This window comes from Antedon bifida, chromosome 11, assembly GCF_963402885.1.
Source record: "Antedon bifida chromosome 11, ecAntBifi1.1, whole genome shotgun sequence".
In the NCBI taxonomy this organism is placed as follows: Eukaryota; Metazoa; Echinodermata; class Crinoidea; order Comatulida; family Antedonidae; genus Antedon; species Antedon bifida.
In genome coordinates, this window is record NC_136236.1 from 16,606,492 (window position 1) to 16,627,263 (window position 20,772).

A 20,772-nucleotide genomic window follows, 5' to 3' on the forward strand; every position below is an offset into this window, starting at 1 on the left:
ATGGCCTAGCCTTGAACTTGGGCTTAGGAAGTAGAGCAAGCTATTGAGTAGTAATTCCAACAAGCCAGTCAAGCATGAAGCATTCTGTCTGTGCATACAGAATGTGAATTTACGCCTATTTAAAATCTGATTGGGTTTGTTAATACAAACGTTATACACTAACATAATATCTACCCATATGTATGTATGCACCTTGTCTATTGAAAGTTTGTAGTATAATTATGTAAAAATGTGCAAAAGCAAAGGTTTATATATCAACTTTCTCCAAAAGCAGAGTCCTTCATTTGCTGTAATTAATTTCAGTATTCTTGATAACAAACCCAGACACAGGACTTTTGAGGTGGCATGAGCTGTTGATTTGACCATAATAGACTTACCTATAATTTTGGTAAATAATAATTTTGGGTAGTTTTTTAGAATGTATCCCTATTTTCGTAATTAGGCCAAATTTACATAGAAATTAAGGATGTTGCATAGTACATGAGAATCTTGTAAATGATGTTATCCAGAGAAGAGAGATAGAGGTAGAAGAGAGATAGAGGTACAGCAGAGATACAGTAGTTATAATCATATGGTACTCCAAAGACTTTGAATCACTTGATGATGAATTGTAAAGAAACTTTACACATGTATTCAGAATATGTTGATTTCTCAAATAATGTTACCAACCAAAAATAAGATACGATAATTGGGAGAGTTGCATTTAGACAAAAAAAGTTATATCAAAATATTAATTCAAACATTATGCAAACAAAACATCAAAATCATCATTATATAAATCACAGTATATTATATAAAAAAAATCCTCAGAAATTAACTTATAGAACAAAAAAATTTTTTTTTTATAATTTGAATTTAAGAATGATTTTCAATGACCTGTTTGAATATATTAAAGTTTATTACACGAAAAAATAAGTAATTAACCCTTGAATTCTGGAAATGAGTAATAAAGCACGCTCATTCGGAAATGAATTTATCAGCTGCACTGTTTTTTTGAATATTGATTACTCTATGCTAATGAAAAATGTTAATGAACAAAATTGGTTAATTACAGATTGGAATTAAGACTAACCTCAGTTTATCAGTTGGGAATAAAGACTGCTGATTGTGAGATGGATTACTGATTTAGTTTATACAGAGGTCACAGCCTTATTATGGTAATTCTATGCTTATAATTACTGCAAAATAACGATCAGAAATATCGCATATGAATAGCAACAGTGTATAGGTTTCTTTTAAAGGTAAATATAGTCCTCAGTTTAAGAGACTGAGAGCAGGCAGACAATGCTACACCAACCACTCATTACAGGGTTCTCAAGTAGGGCCTACTATGAAAAGGTCCATAATTGCTTCCGAAATTACATAGAAACAAAAACAATTATTTGGCATAAATTTATACAACATAATTATTGTCAAAGCAACCACCCAGTACACCAAAAAAATGTCTAACTTCCAGGTTTCGCAATTAAAATATAAAACCGTGCAGAATAAATTTTGTTTTCATAAGACTATGCAATTGTCAAGTCAAAAAGTTTTATAGAAAATAGTTTTCATTTTTTTTGCACACTGATCAATATACATATAATTATGGCAATAAAAGTTTAATCTCAGATTTATATACAGTATATAATAATAATATAGTGTATTCAAAGATACAGTAATATAAAGATAGTGTCATAAACCTCATTACATTTTTCAACTATGAACATTAAAGATGCAAAAAGTCAAACAAGAAAAATGATATCAATCATACAATGTCATGAATGTGAGAAATAAGCGATAAATCAAGGGGACTTATAACTAAAAGGTGAGACAGAACTAAGTCAACAATCACCTAAGGCCTAGCCTTATGAAACATAATACCCCATTTATGAATAATAAATGCCTCTACCCAGTACAATGAAACATATATGCTTTTTAATTACTGGGGACTGTATAGTCAGATATGACCCCTAAGTTGTTGTTCACATCTAGTAGAAGTATGCCTGTCTATGCCATTTTGTCCTTTTAACATAGTTCATGTGCCAACCTATCTCAGCTACCATACTATGTAAGAAGACATCTGACATACTGTACATGTAATAAATTATCATGATTTAATATTTTAACAGTAAAAACCTGGTTGGTGGGACAGTTACTATTAGAATATCTGTTTGTGCAAACCTGGTTCCTACTAGAACACAACAGACTCACGGCAGCAGTGCAACATATAGTCGAGGAGTGAACATAGCAATGACAATTTCAGATTAGGATATATATAAGAAACAGGATATACTACCTACTTCAATGATAACCCCTTACGTCCCTCAATTATCACCCCATATGTCCCTCAATTATCATCCCATACGTCCCGCAATTATCACCCCATATGTCCCGAAATTATCACCCCATACGTCCTGCAATTATCACCCCATATGAATTCAATGATCAGACCATATGTACCTGGATGATCACCCCACAATTTATTACAAAAACACTTCCTTTAAAGATTATTTCCTTATGTTTTACACACAATTATTGCATTGTTGCTCAACTCAACTGAATATCTAAAATTAACAAGATCCCACCTATGTATCATATCTAAATTTATAATCAAGCCTTCCTCACTTGCACAGAATATTGTGCACCCTTCGCCATTGTGAAAACCACCAATATCCACAAACCAAGTACTTTTAGATAATAGGAAATAGCCTATACTCCATGTATTGTAAATCCATTGAATAACCCATCTTCAAAAATGATGAAACCTGCAAACCACACCCTCAAATGATATTAACACCACCATAAACAGACCGAGTTAATATGTCTTGAACTATTATATATATTTTTTATCTTATTGAGGTAATCTATTTTCAATTTAAATTGGTGCTTCTCCCAAATTCTGATAACACCCTGGTAACAGTACCTAACCTTTTTCTTTATTTTATTAATATTTATATAAAAATATTACTGTCTGCAAACATGATGAACCATTAACCTCTGCTTTTAATGACGACTCAAAATAGCCAATAGCTAGCAAATCGATAAGCACGATTCTGAAATCAATCTCGTTTCAATTCAACAACTTTCATATAATAAATCAATTAAAAGAAATACTAAGTGATTTTTGTAAAAACATAAATTAATCAAACTGTGCAATATCGTTACTTGAGAACTGACAAAAATTAATAATTCATTTGTGATTTTATTCCTTAATTAAAAAGTAAATTTTTCAAAATTTTATAAATTTTATGACAATGAAAATAATTTATGTGTAAATGTATCTCCAAAGACTCCATGGATCAATTATCTGTTTGTTGTGTAAACAAAATAGAAATAGAAAACTCTATTAATAACAGGGATCCAATACAAATATCCCCTTAATAGAGATATAGTGGTAATATTGTCCCTTACTTGTTTCACAGTATAAAGTGTTCCTAAGGACATCCAGAATTGGGGTTCCCCTTTCCCCTGAATAGGTGTCCCAAAGGAGGGGTTCAATTTAAAAATAAATTCCACTATACAGTAAAACTCCTATTAAGAGGACACCTTCGGGACCCAGCAAAGTTTATCCTTAAAAAGGGTGTTCCCTGAAAACAGAGGGTGGCTGTAGTATAAAATCGATATTATTATTATTCATTTAACTGGAAAATGTCCCCTTGACAGGGGTGTCCCTTGAATAGCTGTATCCAATGTTTATCTATCTTACTGTATTAGTATTTTTAAAACAATTAAAAACTAAAAAGTTTTTTTGTTCTCCCGAAATTGTACAGTATAATAAAAAAAAAACATATTTAAAAAAAAATATTTTATCTTCCACCACCCACACGTCGAGAATTTCAGTCGCTATTACGTACCGCTCCAATAAGCTAGACTATACTAGCATCATAGCCGCTATTAATCTGTCCATTACGACCGGTGAAATACTAATATGTAATTTCCGATTGCGATCCTCTGGAGGCCTATTATGGATCTAATACATAATTCGCAATCTACAGTAAAGAGAAATTTCATAATGGTGATTTAATGTCATTATGGAACATTATCAGATATTTCCATGTACCTCTTAAACTATTACAGTTTGATGAGATTTTATGTAATTTGGTTTGTGAAAATTCACAATGTAAAGGGCAATGATGAAATATAGGAGTAATATAAACACTGATAATAAATGCACGATTTATATATCACATACTGTATTGCTGAAGATATTGATGTTGGTATTGATGTCTCTGATCTTGAAACATGAAGACAAATTGAAAAGTTCTGAGGTACTACAAAATTTCCGTAATTATCATGAAAATTTGGTCCATTTACGGATGTATGGAAATGAAGATAAATACAATGGAAATACATAAAAACTATGCAAAATTATTATTGCATTTAAAATCATGAAACTTTGGTATAAAATACAACAATTATGGACCAGCACAGCACGAAAATCCCTTGACCTTCCGTGTTTTCCACAATCGTATGAATGAGTGTTAAAACACAGCGTTGTGGATTTTGTTTTCATGATGTCTAAAGCGACCACAAAACTGTAAAAATCGGAAAATCATTCCATGCACACCCAGAATCATGTGCCCATGAAACTGTTCGATATCAATGCGTAAAACCATATAAAATATGTGTGCTATATACTATATATTCATGTGTAAAAAAATGTGAAAAAATAAAAACAGTTACCAATAAAATATGCTCATAATTATTAATATATAGCATCAGAATATTAATGTAAATTAACTTCTATTATTATCTTATAATTTGAACATTAATTAATTAATTATATTAAAATAATTTTCGCACATTAAATAAAATAATTGTAGATATTTCGTGGTAAGAATCTAAATGTCCGTTATCATATATGCCATGCACTAAAGAATGTAGGTTGCCAACGGAAAGGTCACTCAGTCATACATTAACACAACTAGAACATTTTACATCAATATACTAGATTCCTATGCCAAAACATATATCCACAAGATATGTACAAAGTGGGACATGGCTAAGGGGTCATAATCACTCACAAATTTCAGACTTTTTTTATTATGTTAATATATTTAACATCCTTAAGCTCTGTCTTCACTATCAAACTAGTTTGACAAAAAAAAGTGTGATGTGCCCAATTATGGTAGTGGTATGCTTTAATATGATAGTGATATGACATCATCATGTCCATATATGAGCACATCACATTTTTTTTGTAACATAAAGTTTGATAGTGTAGACAGAGCCTTAGCAATGTACCTTGATTTATTTTTTTCATGATTTGGAAATATCTCTTTTCCCTAAAATATTTCATAAAAAAAGATTCCTAAATTGTTCCATATTTTTATGACAAAGTTTACAAAAACAGAGGACTTACTTGGACAAACATGGTATACTTGATGGTGTTATAGTTTAAATCATCTCTGGGATAGTACTGTATTTAATAATATTTTTCATTATTAATTAATTAATACTGTATTACAAATCTGGTCTGGTTTATTAATTAGCGAACCCATTGAAACATATACAACTTCACCAATATAACGATATTAAAGTGAAACAGAGAATTGTATTTTATAAAAGAAGAAAGTTGAGATGGGTACATTTTGACATCAGACTGAAGAAAGTGTTGTAAAGCTCTGTCTACACTATCAAACTAGTTTTACAAAAAACGTGTGATGTGCCCAAATATGGTAGTGATATGCCCAAATATGGTACTGATATGACATCATGTCCATATGGGTACATCACCTTTTTTGTCACATAAATTTAATAGTGTAGACAGAGAAAGGAAGGCAATGTTTAATGTGTTCACCAGCTGTGGAAATCATTACACATGAAGAGAAAATGAATGTATGTTTGTATATTTGGCAGAAATATTACAAACAAGTGAAAGCTTAAAAATATTCTAAGGAACTTAACATGTGGTGAAGGAAAAGCAGAGGTTTTATATTGATGTAACAGTTGTAAAATAAGTTGGAAATAGATTTTACATGACCAATTTGGAAGAACTACTTTTGTTGGTTCACCTTAATCGGAAGGGGTTGTGGAGAAAGGGCAACCTCTGAATGTTGCATGGTTTAACCTATTATTAGGAAACAGCTATTGAGTCCAACAGTCATTCTGCAAATGACGAAATGTTACTTAGCATGCACAGAATAACTTTTTTTTCGCTAGTGGTACAATACATGCACATTTCAAAAATGTATGCATGCTCACTACCAATTGATGTTGTGACAGTTTCTCCATCATACAATTGTTAATTTTGAAGATGTTGCATAATGTCAAACAGTTCAAATACCCCTTGAAAACATGCCAATTTTTCTTATAAACAATAAAAAAATACCTATACTAATCAAATGATAGAAAATATAATCATTTGGCGACAGTTAGAATAATTCATACAGCCAATGTAATAAAGTTAGATCTAGTGTATCAGTTTGTACCAATGCACAGAAAGTGTAAAAAAAAAGTGTTGCTTTTTTTATATTTTGCAAGGTTATTATATTGAATGTATAGCTTTCATCATGTTAAGAAGAAAGACTTATTTAGAAGGGGAAAGCTTGAGGTTGATGAGAAAGATCTAGGATGTTGGAAAATATATGATTTTTGGAAAGCGCTACAGGGCCGTAGCCAGGATTTGTCAAGGGGGGGTTCGGACACTAAGTATTTGGGTCCACTCCCACAACTCCCCCACCCCCGCTGAGGCGAAGCGAATTTTGTTGGGGGGTGGGGCCTGAGGCGAAGCGAATTTTGTTAAATGACACCCCTAGATGGCCGGAAAAGACACTCTCATGCAGCATGCTACCAATGTGCAAAACGATCGTACTTGGACTTGTGGACTATTTAAAGGACGATAACATTTTGTTTCCGTATGTTAGATGCGCGTGCTCTGTGCGGAACCGCCGATTGTTTTATCATTTACTAGGTATTTTATTTTGTTCAATAAGTTCAATGCGAACGTACGTCTAGGAGAAGCCCCGAAAAAAGCACACTGGGTGAAGGCAAATGCAATTCTTATTATAGCTCTATTTATAATATTTATTTACAGCAATTTGTTGAGGAAATTAAATATGCCAATGTAAATAGGTGATATTGGTGGTGGTCTAGAAAAAAGTAATCGGCTGCCATAATGTGAACTACAGTACATGGTACCATAGATATTATAGTGTAAAATATTAATATTCACTATAATCCTCTATGATACATTATACTTCATATTCACACATAAATACTGATGTATGTTGGAAGGCTATATACTTTATGCATGCTGCCTGACTGCCAGTGATGATCTAAACAATTGGTACGCAGTTGTCTAGCGGTGTCCTTTGTACGAATCGTTCGTGCCCCAGCTCGCTGTGAGACGCGTCAATATCATGTTACATGCAGGGACCAAACATTTATTTTTCAGGTTAAAATCGGCAATTCATTTGCAACTCTTAGAAATTTACAGACACGTATCCCTCGAAGTACGCTCATACAGGGAAGAAGGTGCTGTATGAGTTATTCCGAACGAGTTTACGAATTTTTCAAGTACGAACAACTTTTTGTACTGTGTGGGGAACGTATTTGGAGGATTTTCGAAGATGAGGGTGAGGTATTGGCCATGTCGGGGATGGGGGTTCGCAGTCGGTTAAGGGAGGTTCGCTGTAAAGGGGGTTCGCCCGAACCATAAAAACCCCCCCTGGCTACGGGCCTGCGCTAGGATGTTGGGAAAGATCTAGGATGATGGGAAAGATTCAGGATGATGGGAAAGATCTAGGATTTTGGTAACAAGCTAGGATGTTGGGAAAGATCCAGGATATTGGGATGTTGGGAAAGAACCAGGATATTGGGAAAGATCAAGGATGTTGGAAAGGATCTAGGATGTTAAGAAAGTTTGGAAAGATGTTGGGAAAGATCTAGGATGATGAAAAAGATCTAGGATGTTGGGAAAGATCAAGGATGTTGGGAAAGATCTAGGAAGATGGGAAAGATCAAGGATGTTGGGAAAGATCAAGGATGTTGGGAAAGATCTAGGAAGATGGGAAAGATCCAGGATGTTGGGAAAGATTTAGGAAGATGGGAAGATCAAGGATGTTAGAAAAGATCTAGGAAGATGAGAAAGATCTAGGATGTTGGGAAAGATCTAGGAAGATAGGAAAGATCTAGGATGTTGAGAAAGATCTAGGATGTTGAGAAAGATCAAGCATGTTGGGAAAGATCAAGGATGTTGGGAAAGATCTAGGAAGATGGGAAAGATTCAGGATGTTGGGAAAGATTTAGGAAGATGGGAAGATCAAGGATGTTAGAAAAGATCTAGGAAGATGAGAAAGATCTAGGATGTTGAGAAAGATCTAGGATGTTGAGAAAGATCAATGATGTTGGGAAAGATCTAGAATGTTGGGAAAGATCAAGGATTTTCAAAATGTTAACAAATGTTGGAAATATTATTAATTAGAAAACAAAAATAAACAAGACGTTTTATATATTTAGTACATCCACATCATTCTATATTTACTACTACTTAATTGCAGTTGATAGGATATCTCACTAAATGCTATATTTATCAGTCTCTTGCTGTGAACAGAAAAGCTGTATGTGATATATTCAACTGAGCTTTTTCCCATCTAAATTTAGCATTCAATAAAGTGTATACCGCAAATAGATTAATACCAGCTATGAATAAGTATAGAATTAAGATACAAATTCCATGGCTATAAATAACTACAAACAAAAGATTAAAACTAAATAAGAAAAATCAATTGATGAATACTAAGATAAAATTAAACTATGATTTATGAATAATCACAAAAAATCTCTATTAAGGAGATATTTTGTTTGTTCTCAAATGTGTTCCCTTAATAGAGGTTAGCTGTAGTGTATATATTTACATATATTTCCCATTGTTCGGTGGCCTCTTAATAATAGTGTGTCCGCTGAATAGGAATATTCCAAAGTGGGGTTCTACTGTACTTAAATGATGATGATCATCTAACTAGATTATCTTATTTTATTTTATTTGTGATCTAATATATTAAACTGGATATAAATACTATTATCTTCAATCTGATGATAGTTAGCAAGAATATGTCAAAAAGTTAGAAATAGAGGAATGAATACGAATTTAATAAAAGATAGATTGGCATATAACACGCAATCATGCATCACTTTGCGTAAAAAATCAAAATTTGACAAAAAGCCTTTAATATAAAATATACCTGAAAAGCGATGAATACCACAAAGTTTGAAATTTTGTGCAAAGTGTGAAAAAAACTATTGGTCCAATTGGTTTATACACGTATCCTGGGATTTTCACGTACAAGCTTTCTCTAAAACAATTCTGAGCTCCTCAAAATGTTTTAGTGTGTGTGTCGCTACATACTAAAAGTCTGAAGACATCATGTAAACAAGACTTTGCAATGGGAATTACCAATGCAGAAATAGAAAATCCCTTGAAGTTATATGTTATAAATAAACCAAATAAACGTATAATACTTTGGTATAAATAAAATTGATCATGACCGGATTTGGTAATGTTTGGTACAGTAGAACCTCCATTTTACGTACGGTACGGGACCGAAAGGCGTACGTAAAACAAGGGATTCGTAAAATCAAGGTTGACCTTAAATTGACCCCCAAATACGTAGATCGTAGCTAAAAAGGCTGCCGTGTTTGCCTACAGCATGTAGGTGGTCACCAGCTTAGCTAGGCCCTTCCTAGACTAATCTAGGCCAGGCTAGCAGGCCTAGTAAGATGTGAGGCCTAGAAAATTATATTTTATATACAGGCTTTGCGATTTAGTTTAAATAAAGTGTTGTAAATAAAAATATCAATGTTGTATTTTCTATCAATAAAAACAGTCGCTGCTGTAGAGGAATGCACATGAGATCCTCACACAGCCATGGCTTTGTGCTTTGTTGTTGTTAAATTGCGCCCTCAATGTAAGAAAAGGATGACGTCATCGGTCATTTTAAGCGTACGTAAAATCAAGGGAACGTAAAATCAGGGTACGTAAAACGAAGGTTCTACTGTACTAGTATAGATTAGCTGGTGTACAATGTGTAAACAAGACTCGGCAATGGGAATTACCGATGCTGAAGTGGAAAATCCCTTGATGTTATAAATAAACCATATAAACGTACAGTACTCGGTATAAATAAAACTGATGATCATGATCGGATTTGGTACTACATAACCGGTGTACAGTGTGTAAACGAGACTCGGCAATGGGAATTACCAATGCTGAGGTGGAAAATCCCTTGATGTTATAAATAAACCATAAACACACTTAAAAACGGATCATTACCAGATTTGGTACTAGACTAGGACTTGGCAATAGGAACTAACAACACAGAATTGAAAGGTAGGGATAAATAAAACTCAGCTTGTGAAAAGAATGAAATGTAATATTGTGTTCAGTGGAATAGCCCCAGTCTGTGCTAGATGTATGAGCTAAAATAACAACAAGGGAACTAATCTCATGGACCATTGGAAGAAAAAGGAGTCCTGCTCATTCATAATCTATATCAAATGTACTTGTTTAAGAGTTTAGAAAGAATTCATGTTATTACTCTTTAGTTGGAAATTTAATATAATGTACAATATAATACAATGATGAACTATCACAGGTTTATCATGAGATAATTTCAATATGGTAATAATATTTTATTCTCTGTTTGTGTCATCTTAGCAGGAGCACCTGACTTTGACTAGCAGTCGACACAATGGAAATTAAAGAATATTTCAACTTGTATTTTGGCGGCTATCCCATGCCTGTCACGAATGTTTGTTTATTTACTGCATATTAATTGCATTCCATTGCAGGCATTGAGTATATGAGTCATTAGATATTCGATTTAAAATAAAGTATTTTGTTATGTCTGGGTTTGTACTTTAATCTCCTTGAACTCATAGCCTAATAATACAATGTCAATGTCAAATTTAATTAATTTAACAACTATTAATTATAACACTTTATACAGTCAAACCATTCCTTTGAGACACCCCTATTCCATGAAACGTTACCATTATTGATCTAAAGATTGAACTTACTACTTGTTCAGTGCTATGCTGCTGTGCCGTATCTTATAAAATTAGCACGACTATAAATAACAGATTGTACGAGGTACGTTAAAACCACATAAAAATAAAATGATTATTGACCACGATTGAACCTATTACCTTGAATTGAAATGCAGGCTTAACAAGTACATCATAAATGTCACTTTTTTTCAAAATTGACTGAATGATAAATATAAACATAAGACTGTACAAGGCACGATAAAACCACAGAATAATTATCAGCATCATTATTATTGGTTCACGTCCAAAACAGATGAGTAAGCCTACGAATCTATGTTTAATGTAACATGCTTTGCACTTCCCTGGTTGGTAATTTAGCGATACCATGTCACGGGTTACCTCAATGTGCGAGATATAAGACACCTTGCAATAAGAGGTGACCAGTGCTGCAATCATGTGACGGGTTACCTCAATGTGTGAGATATAAGACACCTTGCAATAACAGGTGACCAGTGCTGCAATCGCTTTATGTGACAACAACATGTGATGTGGCCATATATGAACATGATGATGTCATAGCACTACCATATTTAAGAATATCACTACCATATTTGGGCACATCATTTTTTTTTTTCGTCAAACTAGTTTGATACTGTGTAGACAAAGCTTTACAATGATTTTTCTTCTGCCAAACAGACTGGATCGGGCTTGGTGTGAAGTTAGCTGCTGTGTAGTGGAGCATTTCAACCAATAACACACACAATATAAACTCAGAGATTATGAAATTGAATGAATGTGTTAACAGCTAGAATTTTTCTTCAATTCTACCACGAAACTTGTGAAAAAATAATAATTTATTACAGATTAAAAATCTCCTGTCATTTGCGGTATCTTGCGAAGAGTTTACCCTGGCTTGTTGACATTTAGAATTTCATCAAAAAGAAACAAAACAAAGAAATCAGAAATGTTTGTTATTATTTTTCCAAAATAGTTTCTTTGTTGTAAGTAATCAGTTACAAGTTTTTGACATTTAAAGATAATCAAAGATCACGAAACATAGAAAATATTTCTTGTTTAAAGATAAATATTAAAGATGTATTGTCCTGCAAAAACATGAAAAATGCAATGTTTTTTTTAATAGAAAATTTTGTAGCGTTAATACAGTTATTAACTATTGAGAGAAAAAAATATTGATTTCACTTCAAAATAAAATATATCAAATTTAACCAAAACTCCACTGTCTTATAGACAATTTGACTATTGTTTTGCTTTAATAGTTTCTTCAGGTAGGCTTCATTATCCAATTTTTTTTTGTGGTGACATTAACATTTTTAAATAGAAAAAAATGTTTAAAATTATAAATTTGATAATACAGCGTTTGAAGTATAGTGATGGCAGCTTAAATATACATCAATAAACATTTGACTGTCTGAACAAAGCAGTCGGATTAGTGTAAACCACCTGTTACACACGGTTTAATACAATCCAGCTCTCATAAACAATTATATAATAATCATCAACACCTTTACATAGAAAAGTGAATCAAGAAAAATGTGGATTTAACTTGAGAGTTCTGGATCCAAATCTGTCTGGTTGACATCAATCAATTGGGATTAAACAATGGATTAAGAAGATTAACTTACTAATTCTATATAGATTATTGCAATCATAAATTACAAGAATAATACAGAATGAAGATTAAGCTAAGCTTGAGTTACAATATCCAGGGTCTCATTAAAACCTTTCAATCAACGCACGAATTATTATATTAATATATATTTATATCTTTTTTAAAGAAATATTGTTAAAAGACAACAACCGAAATGTCGAGACATTTTTATATAGTAGTCAGTGATAGTATTTTAATGTGAATGAACTCATTCAACAAATCAATAAAACACCATTAACTTCCTGAATTGAATCCCAGGGAATACTATGGGTGCATTACTAGGGAAATGTGCATGTTTCGTTTTTGCAATTGTCCTCGTATTAGTACTCCCGGAGTTGCTGCGACAAGTCTACTTATCTTCCGCATTCTTACATTAGCCAGAACAAATGCAATATCATCTTCCCTCATCTCGGAAAGGGAAAGAAATGCACGTCACATGGATGTGATACTTTTGTTTTTTTATTGATGGAAGTTAAGAACAGACCTTTCGAATCAACCCACACTAAAAATTGGCTAGGACTGTAGTATGTCATATCCTGCTACTTGGAAAGCTGTATTGTTATTGTATGCGCTACTGAACCGTAACAGATAAATGAAGAGTTGCATCGTAACAATTACTTGACAAAGCGCTTTATTCTATTGGACTGTGTTTCCTGGAATTTACATTTCCAAGATACCATAGAGATATTAGAGTGAACTATAGTATAATGTCGTTATTCTTGAACTTTGGCAGATCCAAGTTTTTGAAATAGGGCCTAAAACGTTTTCAAGTTATACCACATTTGTCATTGGTGTTCTGAATGTGTGTATAGCATGTTTTCTATAAACATAGTAAGGATTTAACGGAACAAATGTATCAACCAGTGATGAGGATCAATTCATGAGTTTGCCTATTCATTTAAACATGGCTTTTGTGTGTACCCATTTATTTAAATTTTATAAGGAAACTCACTTTTATTTAGTGATTAGAAACCAGAAAAGGAAAGAAGGGAATTTCCCTTTTGAAGCTCCAGCTAATAGTTTTGTTTATAAACACAGTAGTAGAGCATGATTTTCTTTTTTCAGTTCCTGCTTTTTATATCCCAATTGTATTTGAAGAAATTCCAGGTGCTTCCCCTGAGGAATCAAAACTATCATGAAATAATTTGCTCTTTACAAGAAGTAATATAACTTTGGCTGTGTTTAGGAAATTTGTAAACACCTGGAACATGCTGCTAGCATCCGGATCATCCTCAAATCTATCTAGTGAGCCGTTTATGAAAACTGAATGTATCAATACATTTAAAAGTTTCATAAACATTCCCATAGAACATTAGTAAGGTTAGGAGTTATGATTGCAACAGTGAAAAATGGAACGCTGTACTGATTTGGTTCAGTGCACTGATCATGCAGGTAAAGGCTGAGGCAGGTAACAGTTAGTTTCTTGGAATCCTACCAAAGTTTACTGGGTCAAAGGAAACCTGGCATGCATACTAAACCTGTAAAATATGGCCTTGATGATAGTAATAATTGTTTCAATATTAGCAAATGGGGAATTGGTAACTTGGAAAAGCCTGTGATGTCAAGGATGGGTGATGATATAACTGGACTAAACAATGCAAACAAAGTATATCAATTTAGGCTTAATATCAATCAATTTTTCTTATTCATTTTTCTTTTATTTCATACGCATCCAACAGTTAAACTACTTTATAATTTATCGTGCTTATAAAACTAACTCTCATTGGAGGCTTAGGCAGTGGAGTTGAAAGAGTCGTGAGTTACAACCCTGGCACTTGGTCAGGATTGAAGCCTGGACCTTGGGATTGGAAGGCAAGCACGTTAACCACCAAACTCCGCTACAATTTTTGCATCTAAAAGATGGAAACAAAAAATAGAAATTGACATAATCTCATTAGTTAAATGAATAATCTTTTGCTTTCGCTAGTGACAAATTATATGGATAAACAATTTATGATTTTCTTGGCAGCAGAAATGATTTTGATATGTAAACATTGGTATTTCAACACCATTTAACACGCACTTTGGTCGTGTTTCTGCTGCCAAGAAATCAAGTTCAACATATTCAAACAATTGTTTTTCTTTGCAGCAGAAACAGGGTGAGAAATTGGTATAAAAGTATGGAATTGGAACTAGGAAATAAAATGTTAAAATGCTTTGTTGAGAAGCAATCAGTCAGAGCAATAACATTGGGAAGGTTATAATCAGTGGAGGTTCCAAGATTTTTAAATAGGGAGGTGACCAGGCAGGGCAAAGGGAAGATCTAGGGGGTTGTGCTTAAGCCCACAACCCATCATAATTATACACAGAATCACTCAATATGGTATTAAAAATCCTGAAACTGCATTGCAATATTCCTCATACTTGAGGAATTCCTAATTCCTGAGACATATTTAGGTTAAATGTTAAAAAGTTTAAAAGTGCTCTTATAGAGTACAGACCTAAGCTGTTTTTTTTTTTCGGAATTAATTAATTAATAATTAATTACTTTTGCTGATTTTTGCTTTGATAAAACATGATGCGACATGAAATAGAACTTATTTAATATATCTATTTTTAAACAGTAGAACGGCCAATAAAAAATCAATATGCTGGCGAAATTTAATGAAATTCACAGACTGTATAAATTGACAGTTACATTGACACACATTTCTCAACTAAGTTCATAAACGTGTACAGCACAGTATGCATATTGTTATTCAACTATAGTATAGGTATTAAGAACTGAAAATTAATATGCTTAAGTACAAGTACACAACTGTATTGTGCAATGATGAATTTTTAGTTGGTGCCAACAAATTACTGGAGCCAAGAAGGAGTGCCAAGAATGTTTAATGTTTATCAACTGAACTTGGGAACCTTTCAATTGGAGGGACCAAAAGACATTTAACTCCCAAGCTGTGGGAAATTAGATTTTTGACATAAAAAGGTGTGTATGTATACATATGTGTAAGTATAGGGTGTGGGGATGTCGGAAACATGTTGTTTACATTATATTGGTAACTTAAACTTAATCTAGATTTCAAGCTAGTTCTTATTCATGGGTGCAGTTCTCAGAAGATACAACCCCTTTCAACAAGGACTTAGCCCCAAGTAGTTGCCTAAAAATAAGCATTAACATTATTAACTGCGAGCAAATAACCGATTATTAAATGTGTGAAAAAACAGGAAAAAATTTAACAGATTAATTAAATACAGTTCTCAAAATAACAATCTTAATTTTTGTTACCTCAATTTTGACACATCACCCAGATCGACCCTGTATTAACCCTAGAGTGTCAATTTTTCTTTGGATTCTGGCCAATCACAACCATCAGTCTTCTTTAAAAATTGCATAGAAAAAACCTCAATTTTTTTTTTTTTTTTTGGGGAAATACCAACGATTACTTGATTATTCAATACACGTTTTTAAATATTATTAATAATTAATGTTACATTTATGCGTGTACTTCCTACGGCCACCACCCATTGATATAAACATGTCTTTGGGAGCACAAACTTAACATATATGCGGTTGGTTATATATTAAAAAATTATCTATCTTCAAATTATAAAATGATTCCTCGCAAAAATGTTCAGCGTGCTTTGTTGCCTCCCACTTTGTCAACACTCATTCAGAATTATGTAGCAAAAATGGGCTATAATAAAAACAGGTTGTTTTTTCCAGCAGATCACCCCAAAAACAGAAAAATAAATAATTCTCTTGGCATTTCTACATCTAAAGTCAAAGTCATTGATAATTGTATTATTTTATTATTGCATCGTCGTGGGTTCAACAACCAACAAAATAACCTAGTTACGAATAAATAGGAATTATTTAAATCTATCCCAAATCACATAGTATTAGACGAAGGCAAATATCTTAAGGTCGTAAATAGATTGTTTACTACGGATATAGCTAATTCTAACCTTAGCCTTATAAGGTTAGAGGAAGTTTTTTTTAACCTCCACATTCTAAAAACAGTAACTTTGACTCATACTGTTTTTTCGTCCTTTCAATTTACCTATTTCTATTTATAATTGACCCTATAGTCTTAAGCTCTGTCTACACTATCAAATGAGTATTGAAAAAAAAGTGTGATGTGTAGACAGAGCTTTACATTACGTCTTTGATGTTTTGCTGTACATGCTACTCAGAAAAATTGAAATTGACGATCAGAGGGAGGTGGAAGTTTGTACCAAATTTATGTCCGAACCACAAAAACAACAATCACTTGTTAACAATGTTATAGTTTAATGCAGGTTTGTTACTTTTGGAAAACCTTTTTAATCAACATCTATAAAACATCAACATCTATAGTATTGTAAGAATATAAATCACCATCTTCTCCAGACCCACCCTTCCTTTCCATCTTCACAACATTGTTTGCCCACTTTCTCAACAACAATAGTTTAATTAAAGACTTTCCACACAAATATTAAACCGATATTTCAACAGGATTAAATAAAGGAAGTGGGCAGACGCACAAACAATAACAATTGTTTGTTATTACTGTGTAACATACTGTAGTATAAAACTGACACCAAATAACAAGAAGCAAGCCATGATTCAACATTATGATCTTTATTTGATCATCATCTTTACTGTGTAAGTTTTTGTTGATCTGTTATAAAAGTCTGAATTTACTGTCAAATGATGTGTGGCCCAAAGTAAATAGTAAACATCATAATTAAAGTAATACTTATGATTCACTTTCTCGACAACCAAAGTTATTAACACATTTATATTATCTCGTTTTCCAATTGCGATACTTAATTCGTGCAAAAGTTGGAAAAGTATATATAAAAAAAATAATTGCTTTGTTTATTTCACAATTTCAATAAAGAAAATTGTTATTAACAAAATCTATATTTCGTAATAGTTTAATATCTTAATACAGTACCAAAGAAAGTGGGCGAGTGGATAAAGAAATACTACTTTAAATTACGGTATTACTTGTTCACTATCGATAACAAAGTTTTACACGCTTGTTTTCTATTGATACTGCTTACGCCATCCCAAAGTAAAAAACAACGCAATTACGGTTTTTCCACTATTTTAAGATAAAGTTTAATTATCTTAATATCTAGAATGTATTATGTTAGAAGGTTGAGGGCCGGAAGATCAAAAACAACAACTCGATTACCATACTGTTTTTCCATGACAATATTTCGCATCATATGGTAGAGTGGATTTAATGGATCGTTAATTAGCAAAATATCGATAAGGTTGTGAACCAAAAAACACGTCACTCTGCGTAATAACGCAATTAAAAGTGATGATAGCATTAACGGAGTGATTGATAGATTAATTTCTGGATGACTGATGCTGTGTTTGTTGGTTTGACGTCATACTTTGTCATCCATATTGAGGTACTAGGGTAAACTTAAAAGGTTCATAAAAACCAGATTAAATTAAATGAGAGGTATGACGCGACAGTAAGGAAAAAGAGAGGAAAGAGATACAGGGAATAAAGAGGAAACCGTGACAGCCAAAGGAGAGCAAGAAACATATGTTTTGAATAATGCTGCATTCCAGGGTCGGATCCAGCATTTTACTTTTCACCAATTATTTTCTAGAAATATAGTTTTGCAGTTATGTAAGATAGGTCACACTCAGTTTCAGAAAGATCTTCATCAAGAAATCTCAATAATTTTCTTTAATAAATAACTTGTAAATTAAAAGGTCACCAAAGCTTAAAGGTCACCAAAGCTTAATTTGTTCAAATTTCTACAGTTTTTGTACAGACATGACAATATTAATTAATACGAAATTGAATTGATTTAATTGATACAGTTACCGAGTATACAATTTAAATTTGATACTTCATATTTATACATTAAAAACATGTTTCTAACATTAACATCCAACTATTATATAACACAAGATAATATAATATTAATATGAAAAATGTTATATACCTGCATAACATAAGATAACTTTTATATAACATAAGATAATAAAATATTACTATAACCAGTATTTTTACGATGAAAAGTTTGGCAACCTTTGCCGCAAAAGAATAAAAATATTTATATATTAAAGACATATTTCTAAAAGAACTTTTTTTATGATTGAAAATGTATTGTCCCCTGTAGTAATTAAGTAATAAATAATTAATTAGTAATTAGTTATAAATATTAAAATAAATTTCATTAGGTTATGGATATTTACATAAAAACCAGCACAGATAACAGTTTATTGAAATCCATCAGATTAACGTTTAATGTATTAAATACAACCAGCGTTAATATTATTGATAAAAAAAACATGAACATTATGGTATGGAAAAATAGTATAAAATTTGACTTGGTCCTGTTTCTGCGAAAAAATAAATAACCGTGAATATAATAACAGGACAAATTTGTTTATGGCAGCATGAAAATAACGTTAAAAACACCGAAATGATTGGGGGTTATTTGGGTTAGGTTATTGCTGTGCAACTTTTAGTTACAATGCCAAGTAATGGATTTGATTGAAGTTTGACCACCTGATTGCATTATATTTTGCATAATTTAACGTTTTTTAACAACCAACCACTAATTTAAATAGTTATTTGCGAGTAAAAATGTATTTATTATTTACATTTTTGAAAGAAACAGTTTGTTCGGCGCTATGCAACAGAAAGCGGCCTTTAAAATCCTTGGAAACTAAGAAGTAGGTCACCATAACATTATCATTAAATGTGAAAAAATAATCTCATCAACACTGTCAATCATATCTAATGTCATATTTTAGTTATGCCCATAAATGGGAACAATACAAGGCCGAGTCATACTTCCTGAGTTCACTTGCTCATTAGTGCACACTTGCTCGTTAGTGGTCATGTTGTTGATGAGTAATAACAAGATCATACAAATTAACTGGTGGTTGCTGTACTGTAGGCCTATGAGAATAGAGTCATATTTTTTTTACTGTTTTGTCATATATGTCACACATTTTTTATGTAAATAATTACTAGAACTGGAAAAAGAGGAAAGGTAGAGGAATAAATAACAATAAACTATTATGTTTTTGAAGGGACCAATCTCATTAAAAATCGGGACGAGATTTGGACAGGACACATATTCAGGAGACTGAAGAAAACATAGGGTCACAGACTAGACACCTTACTGACATAAAAGAAACAGAATAAGACAACATACTGATGTTGTAGGATGCCATGAGGGTAGATGCAAGGAATGTCTCTCAGAAATGGGAACATTGATAGAGAAGCTAACATCCACACAGTGGACTGGAACAGCTGGCTATGTGGACATGTGGAGCCACAGAATTACTTACATAAGAAGAGAAACAGAGGAAGACAACAGGCTGATGACATCAGGGAGTTTAGCTCAGAAGATACTAAAATAGAAGATACTATTTATGGAAGATACAATGGAAGATTGATAGAGAGGCTAACATCCACAGTGGACTGGAACAGGCTGTGGACATGTGGAGCCACAGAAGCAGAGAAACAGAGGAAGACAATAAACTGATGTGATGTGATTGGATGACATCAGGGAGTTAAGCTCAAAAGAGATTATAATTGAAGATTGGACTGGAACAGGCTAACAATGAAAGCCCACTACATTTACAGTACTATATGATCACATGGTAGTATTCTTAAAATAACTGTTTGACAGCTAAAACCAATGTCATTGGGTGATTCACAATTAATCATAGGCTGCTAGGAAAATTTCAATCAAATATCAGATAGGAAGTTTGCCAAAACGTTGGTCTAATATTTAGTCATATTCAACGACAGTGAACATCAGCAGGGACACGATGTAGTTTATCTTTTCAAGTTCAAAGGTTAATGTGGAGGGGAACCTGGTTACGAATAAGGTTGAAAAACATGAAAAAGACAGATAGAAAAAATGTTTAATAACATGAATGTTCAACGTCATTTTTTATTAAGAAATCTGGCTATAGGCATCTGTTCATTAGAGACATTGGTCTTGTCTGTTATCAATTAAAAAATGTATGTAAAAAAAATCGTAGCGCAATATGCAGCAAGAAATAGAGCATAACGTACCAATTAGAATGCCTTGATGAGCTTAGAACGTTAAACAGGCCAGACGGGACATCTAATCTCGTACATCTTGCCCCTAAGCAAAAAACACAAATGAGAAAATACATTTTAAAAACGCTTAATATATTAACATAAATG

At 32.6% G+C, this 20,772-nt stretch overlaps 1 protein-coding gene across 3 annotated transcripts in view; it reads right to left on the reverse strand.

The window, feature by feature from the left end:
- Positions 1 to 20,772, reverse strand: part of LOC144856341 (uncharacterized) — a 125,942-nt gene that overhangs the window by 46,991 nt on the left and 58,179 nt on the right. For all 3 annotated transcript variants that reach the window (XM_078714325.1, XM_078714324.1, XM_078714323.1), the window contains exon 3: positions 20,638 to 20,710. In XM_078714325.1, coding sequence (XP_078570451.1) covers positions 20,638 to 20,710 — 73 coding nt within the window. The remainder of the gene's footprint in view (positions 1 to 20,637; positions 20,711 to 20,772) is intronic.